General features: G+C 44.2%; 1 protein-coding gene across 1 annotated transcript in view; it reads left to right on the top strand.

The window, feature by feature from the left end:
• The window catches only part of Crb1 (crumbs cell polarity complex component 1), a 179,683-nt gene extending 167,643 nt beyond the window's left edge, over positions 1-12,040 (top strand). The window contains exon 12 of the mRNA XM_075987426.1: positions 11,825-12,040. Within this exon, the coding sequence (XP_075843541.1) occupies positions 11,825-12,040 (216 nt within the window). The remainder of the gene's footprint in view (positions 1-11,824) is intronic.
• Positions 12,041-12,306: the final 266 nt, after the last annotated feature.

The raw sequence follows: 12,306 nt of genomic DNA, 5'->3' as shown, positions 1-12,306 counted from the left end.
CTACATTATCAAATCTAATTTCATAATAGGCTATTATATTCTGTTTTAAATTTACAGACAAAGAAAGACCAGTTATGATTTGGCAATATTTTTAAGCTCATAGGAAATACTGCTAGATTTTGCCGTTGGTCCTCTCCAAGAAGAAATGCTTTTGATTCCTCGGTGCTAATGCAAACAGTTTATGTTCTCCACTGTGCAGACATCGAGGCAAACTGTTAGTAAGACAAACGTAACTTTTTAAAAAAAAATTCTGCCAATTTTAGACTTTACCACCTTGATATCCCAACTTTGGGAAATTACTCTTTAGTTCCAGAACTAAATACAATTTTTCTTAAAATTAAAATTCTCATAATGTGAAGCTTTCTATCCTTGCTGACTGGGAATGCAGGCCTACCCCACCTCTCTGCCCAACAGTGTCCTCCCTGCAGATGCAAGTCTCGAACTTGGAAAAACAATGTCTGTGCTGTGAAAAGCTTCCCATTACAGCGTCGTGCACATCCTTCATCTTCCACAAGGCAGAGCTTAAAACTGGAAGTCTTATAATTTGATGGAAGTCCACAGTGACAATGGAAATCGCCACTGCCAAGGTTATTTAAGGGAAGGCACGATGTATAGAAATCCATCAATGAAACACGAGCAGCATGGATTTTAGTTCTCTGTCTGCTCTTTAAAATAAGAATAGACTAAATGGCACAATAGATTATATAAACAAGGACTTCAATGACAGGCTGCCAAAGCTAAAGTTATACATTTTACATGGGTGACTTGACGCCATACTTTATCACCTACACCAGGGGAAGCCAATTTGATTCTGGTCAATAAAATCCAACCTGGAGAGCCGAGCCTGGGGCAAAGCTAACACAGTGTGGCAGATTCTGACTATTTGACATCCACTTATTCTAGGAGGGGACGCACAGGAATTGACACTTGCTACCATCTGGGGTGTGGCCCATATTTAGGCTCGATTTGATTAACAAACACTTAGAAAGATACGTCAAGGGGACAGTGCTGTCCTCCAATGCTGGCCATGCTCTGGTAATTTACTGCAGGTCTGAGCGTAAGTGGGACTCGTGCTTCAAGAGCCGGATTTACTGCAGTCCCACAACTGTTGAAAATTAAACACCATGTGCTGTAAGTTAGGGCTTACTGGGCTATCTCATTAGAGGGGGCTTTTTTCCTACCGCTCGGAATCTTTGCTGAATTACTGAGAGATGTATTTGAATGTAGACTTGGACCAAATAATTTTCTGATAAGTTGGCCATAAATCCTCAGTAAAATAAGCTTGGTGTTCTCAGCATATCTATTGGCTTTTTTGATCATTTTTATGGCTCTCCCTTTACTGGTCAAATTATCCTCATAGGCCCCTACAGCTCCTCTGACATGGATTAAGTCAACACAAACCAATAGACCTTCATTACTTTGGCAACTGGTTTTGATTTGGGGGCAATAAATACAATGACACAGACTAGACTACCTTTGTGGAAGGAATATGTGATAAGCCACGAGGAGCCAGAGATTTGGGTTCTTTTGTTGTTGTTCTGCACAATGTAAAAAGAATGAATTAACAGCAGCTTTCAGCCTGCTGAGGAGAGTTGGAAGAGAGAGAGAGAGAGAAAGAAAGAAAGGAAGGAAGGAAGGAAGGAAGGAAGGAAGGAAGGAAGGAAGGAAGGGAAGGTATGAGAAAAAGAACAAGGCATAGATTTTAGACTAAGACAGCAACTAATGCAACTAATGTTGGAAGTGATCCACACCTGAGCGCCCAGAAGAGGATTGGCCATCTGTGGGAGTGAGATTCATTGTGTAATGAAATCACAGAGGGGCAAGCAAGATCTAGAACAGTCAATGATGGGGCAATGGAAGCAATTAGAACTGATGTTGGAGAAACAATCTCCATTTTAAAATTAATTTTTAAAATATCACATTTCCAATTTTGGGGTCTGTGCAGAAACGAAGCCTAAAGAAAATCAGAAGGGAATGGGGTGGCAGGGACAGATTAGCTTTCACAAAGATTAACCAAGCTTTTGCGAGTTTGCTGCCTTTGTTTAGCTTTCTCTGCATGCATGCATTTTTCCAGTCAGTGTAGGTTTCAGGCTTCACTCTTTTTCACCTAGAATTTCAACAAGCATCTTTTATTAAAAACCAATTCCTTCTTCAACTACACTGGTATCACACCTAGGAAATTTAAGTTTTCATATAGTCCTCCTATTTTGGTTTCCACAGTCGTCCTAATAATGGCCTTAGTTAGTCTCCCTCCGCCATAATCCAGGCTACAATCAATTGAGCTGTCTGTTGTCGCGCTCTGCAGACAGGGGCTCTGCCCTTCAAATTCACTTGCCACTGAGTATGCCCTTGCTCTTGAGCTTATATAGGAAATAAATTGGCCCAATTATTGATCACTTTTTAAAATTTACATACTATGGCAGAGGTAATCTATTAGGAAAATCCATTTTTAGAGAAGATTTCCTGGAACACACACACACACAAACCCAACAGGTATAATAAAACCTGGTGTTTCATATAACTGGCACAGGTCATTTACACCAGGAAAGAGCCAGCAGAGGATGTACATGAAGCTACCTTTCACCTCAGGAGGACGAGGAAATAGAGCTGCCAGTGATGTTTGTGAGAAGTTCCATGCCTAGGGTGGCTAGATACCTTTCCAGCAAATAGGGTGCGGCTCCACTCCACTTCCGCATTTGTGGCTCTGCAGAGGGACTTGTCTAACTTAAGCCGAGTTTCACAGACAAGGACGAAACACCCCAGTACGATAGCCATGCTTTTTGTTCTTTTTAAAAACAAAAACAGGGTCATGATGCTTCTTTCTGCTTCAAGTGCTTCACCTCATTCTCCACCTTCTTCCCCAATTCCCTTCATACCTACCTCCAGCCTAGCATTCGCCATGCAGACTGCTTGTGGACCCACCCCCATGCACACACACCCACTGCTACTGCCCAGTGAGGATGCTCTCCAGGCCATGGTCACAACTTAGTTCTGTATCGCCAGTGTCTTCTACGATCTCTGCAACTTACGAGACAGTCAGGAAAAACGTGAAAGAGTGAACGAATGCATGGCTAGATGGGGGAAGGACCCCATCATTAAATATCATGAATTCTGAAGAACTCTTCTTGCATGTGAAAATAATGTAGGAATGTATTAAACAGAGCATCGACATTGCAAGTGTGTGAGTCAGGAGTAACTGCTTTGTGCAAAGGGCTGTGTTTTGTATTATTGGAAAGTTCCAGAGTAAATAGACCCTCTTTCCTTATGGTTGTCGCGGGAAGGGTAGAGTTTTGCCTAACTCACAAAGAGCAGTAGAACAAATGAACGATGTTCTAAAAGGAGAGGGCTGATGGACGTCATGCCCTGCCCTCTGATAAAGCAGTAATGGCCGGAGCGGAGGACTGCTGGTGCTGAGGTGTCAGGCGAAGAGAGTTGCTCTGCTGTGAAGGCGGGTACCAGCTAGGCTGTAGCCATGCAGAGTGACCCCCCACAATGCTAACAGGGACTCGTGAATGGAGAAATTAGGCTTTAGGTGTGATGTGGGTTAACTCCCACGCGCCTCTCGATCTGAAAAAATCTGGTTTTGTCATTCGTTTGCTTGTTTTTGTTTTTGTTTGGTTTTCTTTTTTCTTTCTTTGGAGCTATATTATTATCAATTTGAGTGGAAGAGAAGGCAACTGGGGGATAGATTACTCAGCCAGGTTGGGAGAGCATGGACTAAGCCAGCTTTGTGGCTACGGGAATAAGGAAGAGCGCCAAGGTGGCAAAGGACTTGGTTGTGGGCGGGTCTGACCACAGAGTACCAGAGAGACAAAGTCAGGGTGGACACCTCTCAGTGTCACAGCTCATAACGTACCAAGCACACACTCCAGAGCGTGAGTCAGCAGAAGCATTTTCTAAAAGGGAGCATCGAGACAAGCAAAAGAGAGAGGAAGCTTTTCTAAGCCCTATACGGACCAAGGTAATTGGTTTGATAGCTCACCTCACAGAGATGAAAAGAAAAATGCACATCTCGGAAATCATTGCTTCTTTATTTTTTAATCTTCAATAGCAGTTGCTGCTAGTGTCGCCTGGGATGTGAGGGGCAGGAACAATAAAGCTAAATCGAGAGCCTGGGTCTGCGATCACAAAGGCAACTCTCCTCATGTCCTCTTGGCAGCTTAGTCATCTCTGTCAACTCCTTCCTTTTCTGCCACCCCACTGCCACCAGCACCCCAGGGAGTAATTACTGCTCTTCATCGTTGGGAGCCACAAAGCAAACTCTCCTTCCCCAACGACCACATGCCGAGGTTTTGGTTAGATTTACATCTCCAGAGGAGAAAGTTGGAGGTTTGCTTATGATGCGCTGCCGGACAAGCACTTTATTCCTTCCTGTCACACGGCCATCATCAGACCGTGTCTGCGGGATAGACATGGTTCCAGGTACTGAGGAGCAGAAGGAAACGAGGAGAAGGAGACCACAGTAAGGCGAGCCTCTCTACCTCCTCGGCAGAGTTCCATGGCAACAGGAAAAATGGAGGGTGGACAGATGCCACAGCACTGTGCACTCAGAGAGTTAAAGCCAAATGCAGGTAAAAAGGGAAGGGAAGGACTCCCTGAGAGGGTAACAAAATAGCCACACCTCCCTCATCAGGTCATTGGGAAATTTAAAACTGTTTCTGCATGAGAAACAGTGGGCCAGCCCCCAGGCAAGGTCAGAAGAAATGGTGAGCTATTATCTTCAGCCAATAAATTTGTAAAACATACTGTAAACTAAGTTTGCAGGGTTGGGACTAGGTTTTTGCAGAAGAGAGATCATGTTTATTCACGAGGTCTTGTGTTCCAAGGCAAACAAGGATATTGTTCACACCACCAGTTTCCAGAGAGCAAAACAGGAAAGCCATGTTCTTCAGACTTGTAGTTGCTTTAAGATTTTGCTTAAAATCTGGTTTTTGAAGGAGAAAAGAGGCAGGAAGCAGCACAAGAGTCATAGCGCTCAGCCCCGCAGCTCCAGACAGTCCCCAGCTCACAGCGAGCCCATACACAAGCTTGCTTCGCTGAGTTCAGGAAGAATTGTGCCCCTTTCTACAAGCAGCTCTCAAACCAGCAAGCATGAGCTCTTTTCCTGAAAGTGCACAAGACAAAACAAGCCATAGTCGGGCTAATGGATGTGTAAGGCTACTGTAATTTTATGCTAGATCAGCTCTCTTTCTCGCATTAAATTCCGGTATTTCCATACAGCCTCCATTACAAACCCATCTGCAGAGCCTGGCCTGAACACACGTGGGAAGGCTTCTACCTTGCGGCTTGTGTCTCTCTGCACTGTCCCATCGAAACCTTGTGTTTTTTTTTCTCCTGGATAATCCTGATTTCAAACATAAAAACTGGGAAGAATTATGACGCGGTGAGAGTTAATGAGAAAGACTTGAAATTCCATTTTCACAGAGTGTTTTGGGGGCGGAGACCCTCACCAGTTAGATGTTCTCAACAATCCCAGGGAGAGCTCTGAGTTTTAGGGACCCACCCAATGAAGGTGCGGGCGCAGTTTAAGTCTCAGCCCTCTTCTGCTGCCTGCTGTCCCCATGGGCTGCTCCTGGGCAGAGGGCGCAGGGTCTCCGAGGCCACTGTTGATTCTCTCTTGAGTCTTCCATTTTGTAAAAGGGAAATCAGGCTGAATCCCCTCCACGTTGTTCAAGGACAATTCCCAAGTCTCCTCCTTTAAACTTCAAGCACATTCTCCCCATTCCGCTCCCCCCACCACCCCACCAAACTGTAAAGTGAACAGTATAATTATGGTTAAAAATTGGCAGCTGTCACAATAATAATTTTACAAACAAAGTTCTGGCCCATAGTCAGCATTACTATGGAAACGCCTGTCTCTAGCAACTCGTGGAGAAGATACAGTTCAAGGACTTGGGTCTGCGTGGGAGTGTTTCACCATCCATAGAGTGAGGATCTAATTGTTGCAAGAGGGATTCCCAAAAACTGCTCTCTCCCAAGTCTTAAAGCTGGATTCTCATCTCTTTATTTTAATTTGGCAAGAGAATTGAAGCGATGCCTTCGTATTGCCTTTGATAAGAAGATACAGATAAATATTCTGACTGGTGTTTAGAAACACATGTTGAAAGTGATTTTTATATTAATCACCAATTCTCATAATATTTTCTAATTATTCATGTAACAGTTAAATACACACATCACACACACCAAAACTCACTGGTAGGAGCTGTGACGTCATCTTCGATCAAGTGATGTTTTAACTTCCCCTCTTCACCTGTCTCTGTGTGCTCCTACCTAGCTGACATGTAACTGAATTTCAAGAAGAATTTGAAGGAATCCGTAGCATTCTGTATCATTTTCTAGAAGCCAAATAATGCTACCCTTTTTAACCACGGCACCTATTTAAAATAGAAATCCTCACTCTTCACTGGCAGTACAAGGCGATAGGGGCAAACCCACAAGCCATCACTTGGCAAATGTCAGGTGAGAGGTGACGGTAAAGTCAGGCCAAAGAAGAAGGGAGGACTCCTAGCATCATTTTCATACGATCCAGTCTGAGAGATTGACCTTTGTGGTGGCAGCATTCATTTATCAAAGCTTGCAAGTTTTTCCCTCCAGAGCCTTAAAAGTGTGAGATTAAGTTTTCACACAAATCCTTTATGGCTTCATATTTTTTTTTATTTTATTGAAAAAAAAGGAAAAAAAAGTTTCTGCCTCCTCCCAGCCTCCCATTTCCCTCCCCCTCTTCCCAACCTTCTCCCCCTCCCCCCACTCCTCTCCCCCTCCCTCTCCAGTCCAAAGAGCAGTCAGGGTTCCCTGCCCTGTGGAAAGTCCAAGGTCCTCCCCCCTCCGTCCATCCAAACTGGCTAGGCTCCCACAAAGTCAGAACATTAAGTAGGATCAAAACCCCGATCAGGAGCAGAAGGAGAGAGAGCACGAGCAAGGAACTCGACCCTATGGGGATGTTCTATCGGGAACTCACCAAGGCCAGCTTGCCTGGGTCTAAAAAAGCCTAGGATAAAACCGGACTCTCTGAACATAGCAGACAATGAGGAATACTGAGAACTCAAGAACAAAGGCAATGGGTTTTTGATCCTACTGCACGTACTGGCTTTGTGGGAGCCCTAGGCCATTTGGATGCTCACCTTACTAGACCTGGATGGAAGTGGGTGGTCCTTGGACTTCCCACAGGGCAGGAAACCCTGATTGCTCTTGGGCTGACTAGGGAGGGGGACTTGATCGGGCAAGGGGGAGGGAAATGGGAGGCAGTGGCGGGGAGGAGGCAGAAATCTTTAATAAATAAATTAATTAATTAAAAAAAGTTTGATTCAAAAAAAAAAAAAACCCGTGCCATCGTCCTTGGCTTCTCATCAGCCCTCATTGTTCGCCATGTTCAGAGAGTCCAGTTTTATCCCATGCTTTTTTCAGTCACAGTCCAGCTGGCCTTGGTGAGCTCCCAATAGATCAGCCCCACTGTCTCAGTGGGTGGGTGCACCCCTCGTGGTCCTGACTTCCTTGCTCATGTTCTCTCTCCTTCTGCTCCTCATTGGGACCTTGGAAGCTCAGTTCAGTGCTCTAGTGTGGGTCTCTGTCTCTATCTCCATCCATCACCCGATGAAGGTTCTATGGTGATATGCAAGATATTTGTCAGTATTGTTATAGGATAGGGTCATTTCAGGTTCCCTATCCTCAGCTGCCCAGGGAACTAACTGGGGACATCGCCTTGGGCTCCTGGGACCCACTTTAGGTTCAAGTCTCCTGCCAACCCTAAGGTGGCTCCCTTAACTAAAAATTGTGCTTCTGTGCTCCCCTATCCAACCTTCCTTTATCCCAATCATCCTTTTCCCCCAAGTTCCCCCTATCCTCCCCTTCTCCCTTTTCTCTCCCCATCTCCCCTTACCCCCATCCCACCCCACCCCCAAGATCCCAATTTTCTCCCCGGCAATTTTGTCTACTTCCCATAGCCAAGAGGATAACTATATGTTTTTCCTTGGGTTCATCTTTTTACTTAGCTTCTTTAGGTTCACCAATTGTAGACTCCGTGACCCTTATTTATGGCTAGAAATCAATTATGAGTGAGTACATCCCATGTTCATCTTTTTGGGTCTGGCTTACCTCACTCAGGATAGTGTTTTCTATTTCCATCCATTTGCATGCAAAATTCGAGAAGTCATTGTTTTTTACCGCAGAGTAGTACTCTAATGTGTATATATTCCACACTTTCTTCATCCATTCTTCCATTGAAGGACATCTAGGTTGTTTCCAGGTTCTGGCTATTACAAATAATACTGCTATGAACATAGTTGAACAAATGCTCTTGTCATCTGATAGGGCATCTCTTGGGTATATTCCCAAGAGTGGTATTGCTGGGTCCAGGGGTAGGTTGATCCCGAATTTCCTGAGAAACAGAAACACTGCTTTCCAAAGTGGTTGCACAAGTTTGCATTCCCACCAGCAATGGATGAGGGTACCCCTTACTCCACAGCCTCTCCAGCACAGGCTATCATTGGAGTTTTTGATTTTAGCCATTCTGACAGGTGTAAGATGATATCTCAAAGTTGTTTTGATTTGCATTTCCCTGATCGCTAAGGAGGTTGAGCATGACCTTAAGTGTCTTTTGGCCATTTGAACTACTTCTGTTGAGAATTCTCTGTTCAGTTCGGTGCCCCATTTTTTAATTGGGTTAATTAGCCTTTTAAAGTCTAGGTTCTTGAGTTCTCTATATATTTTGGAGATCAGACCTTTGTCAGTTGTGGGGTTGGTGAAGATCTTCTCCCAGTCAGTAGGTTGCCTTTTTGTCTTAGTGACAGTGTCCTTTGCTTTACAGAAGCTTCTCAGTTTTAGTAGGTCTCATTTATTCAATGTTGCCCTTAATGTCTGTGCTGTAGGCTTCATATGATTTCAAGGCTCCTTTGAACGTATGTATTGTTTCATGTTCTCCCTGGTGCTTTGGTCACAACTAAGCCAAAAAATTCAGAATGAAATGAAACATTTATTTATCTTGTTCTGAAGGTAGGGAGTTCAATATAATGAGCTTAGTCATATATAATATGTACACTTTAATGATATTAACTTGAGAATTGAAGATAGATTGATGAAAATCTTTTAGAAAAGTAATCTTATATAGTTGGCTTCTCTTAATTGGATATACCATTTCTAGAAAATGCTGACAATCACGGTGTTAGAAGATGCCCTGTCCCTGCGATTCTGGTCTGGTCCTTTGACAGTTCCATCATGAGTTCACGTGCTATTGCAATTTGAGTTATCAGAAGATCCACTCGGGATCTATATTTGTAAAGAATGGTTGAAGAATAACAGAGCAAAGAGTAGCCTTTCAATCATGAAAACTCAAAAGTAAAAAGCCTTCAAGGCAACTTAAAAATGCCATTCACTTCAACCCCATGCTAAATGTCACTATTTGACAGAGTCAGGGGGATTCTCTCATCAGGAAATTTACAGGAGGCCTAGAATGGCAACTCAGCTTTTTAGATGGTCTTCTTGGTCAAGGGGTAAGGTGCTCATGTTTATTTTTTACAAATCAGTAGAACTGGAGATCATGGTCAGTAGTTTATTCACGCCTCCTAACGAGATTATGTGTTAAGAACACATCCCCATGCTTTTTATAGTTTACACTCTTTGTATTGCATTTAATCCCATCATTTTAAGTAGACAGCAATGTCCAACTTTAGTGGTGAATAAATAACTGTCCACCTGTGAGATTAATGGCTGATATTCACACAAATAAGAGGCTGAGCCAGGAATCAAACCCTGACCTCTTTCTCCAAACTCTTAACCATATCAGTGTTCAGCCAAGAGTGGCAGAGGGGGATCCAGGGTTGAGCTCTTGACACCCTCACCTCATGTCTTAGGCTGCTGAGAGAACTACAGACAAGGCTCTGATTCTTCACAGACCCCAAGGTAAGGGAAGCAGAGCTGCAGGCACTAAGAGGTCTCAGCATTGTTTCCTGCTGCCTCTCCCTATAATGTGTTAGGGTCTAGGTGGTCCTCCTCCAGTGTAATCGGTGTCTGTTGTGACACAAAAGGATCGAGAGACATTCAGAAAACTGAAGAAACCCAAGCTAACCGATTTGCCTGCGACCTGAGTGAAGGTGCGCACCCCTGTCGCATTCATCCAGAACAAGGGCCATTTACTCCCCTAAAAGACACAACTGGGTGGAAACCCTAACATCAACAGCTTAGAACCAGAGTGCTTCGTCTAACAGCCACAGGGAATCTTGCCAAGGTTTGCACGCTGGGGAGTGCTTCCGATTTTACCCCTCCAGACCCCCCCTCATCCTTTTACCTCACCTCTTATGTTTCCACTAAGCTTACATCAGGGTCACGTGCTGCCAATACTAATGGAATCTTTCCTTCCATGTTGTGTCTTCCCTTTTTACTCTCTCTCCAATGTCCCCTCCTTCATCATGGGAGTCAAGCTGATACAGCACAGACTGACCCAGAGAAGCCAAGCTCTTATTGGAAGGTCATTCACTGGTGCTTCTGCTGTGACCCCTGGACAAACACTGAATTTGGGGTGACATTTGGATTGCTTGAGAGGATTTATCTTTGTAGTTTCATCTTTCACCAATTCTGACATACCTTTATGTACAACTTTTGCTCTCACTGAAGGCTCTTCAATTCTAAAGAGTTTTTAAGTTCCCCTTTTAAAAATTAATTCAAATGGTTTCATTTGAGTGAATTTCTTGCTTAAATAGCTGAATACTCCCTCATCCTTCAGAGAACAATCATATGCTTCACTTCACATTTACTCCACACAGGCTATACTCACTATCCATGACACTTGTAATACACATTTGTAATATTCTGTAGTTATATGTATATATGAGTGAATGTGGTTCTCTTCTCCTGTCCACAGAAACTGAGATTTAGATTCAGCTTTGATATCTTTGTATTTTTTTTTATATTCTAGCTCCACAGAAGCCCACATAATTGATATATGCTGATGAGTGAGTAAAAAACTATTAAGAAAAACAACTCCCTCCTTCTTTTGCGCTATCGGAAATATTCTCTGAGCACATCATTTAAACAACCTACATGGTACTGCCGCTCTCCTTGGTGTTTCTATGCGGCCCAATTACAGATTCCTGTTACCGAGTGCTAATTCAATAGGTTGCAGCTTTGTCGAAGAGACAAACACTGCAATGGACATTATACCAACTTCTGTGTGCTAATAAAGCTCTGGGAGGATTCAGGGTTCCACTGCTTCCCGAGATGCCTCTTCCTGTGGAGGACCCAGGACTCCACTGCTTCCCGAGAGGGCTCTACCGGATGTTTTCCGTGGCTTAGTGTCTGGGTTCAGCATGGACCACAGTTGATTTTACAAACATCACTTGTTACATCACATCAGGACCGACATGACTGTGGAAGCTGCCCACCAGTCTTTCTTCTCTGGGGTCTGTTCCACGGGGCCCAGGTAATTTAATCTTCTTTCTTTCCCCCACCCCGAAGGCTTTAAAGCAATTATATAAGTTTGGACAAAGAAAGGAGCACATACTGGATGATGGCGTCCTATAAATGTAGGATGATTTTGCATGTGTATGGGTTCATCTTTTTCCCTTTAAATGCAGGAATTTAGTCACTGAGATGACAAGGCTGAGTAAATACAGATATTTCACACACATTTTCTCGGAGCAGACCTTAGGGCCTAGGTAGGTCACCATTTGCGCATGATTTAGGGATAAGAAAAGTCTGGAACGCCTTGGTCTTGTTACGCTAGTGAGAGTTACCAGCTCCATCTCCTTGGTCTTCGTCCCAGGGTGCTTCCAGGATCCTTATGTGTATCTTCGCTCTGGAACTCATACCATCATCCCTTTGATCCTTGCAGCTGGCTGGCGACTGGCTCGTGGGCATTTTCACTGCCGTTGGATCAGGGACCTTGGCCCTGTTCTTCATCCTCTTTCTCGCAGTTGTTGCTTCTCTGATGGCCTCCAACAAAAGGGCAACTCAAGGAACCTACAGCCCCAGCCGTCATGAGAAGGCTGGCCCTCGAGTGGAAATGTGGAGCCGGATGCCGCCCCCCGCCCTGGAAAGACTCATCTAAGGGCCTGCCGCTCCTCTGAGAAAGGAGCAGAACAAGATGAGAGAGCACCTCGCCCTGTGTGGGTGATAGTTTTACATTGCTAGAGTTACTAACTTACAGCTCGGATCCCACTGGGACCGGAGAAAGGATTTCCCTCATCGCCTTATATACCTTCACAGGGGTTTGCCCTGCATCACTGTTTGCTTCTGTGAGCCATTCACAGAAATGTGTCTCTGTGTCACAGATTACAGCCTCCGAATTAGCAAAACAGCCTCCAGACAGAAAAC

This window comes from Microtus pennsylvanicus, chromosome 10 (genome assembly GCF_037038515.1).
Source record: "Microtus pennsylvanicus isolate mMicPen1 chromosome 10, mMicPen1.hap1, whole genome shotgun sequence".
NCBI lineage: Eukaryota > Metazoa > Chordata > Mammalia > Rodentia > Cricetidae > Microtus > Microtus pennsylvanicus.
The sequence above is the reverse complement of the archived record's forward strand: the minus strand, read 5'-3'. Positions and strand labels throughout refer to the sequence as shown.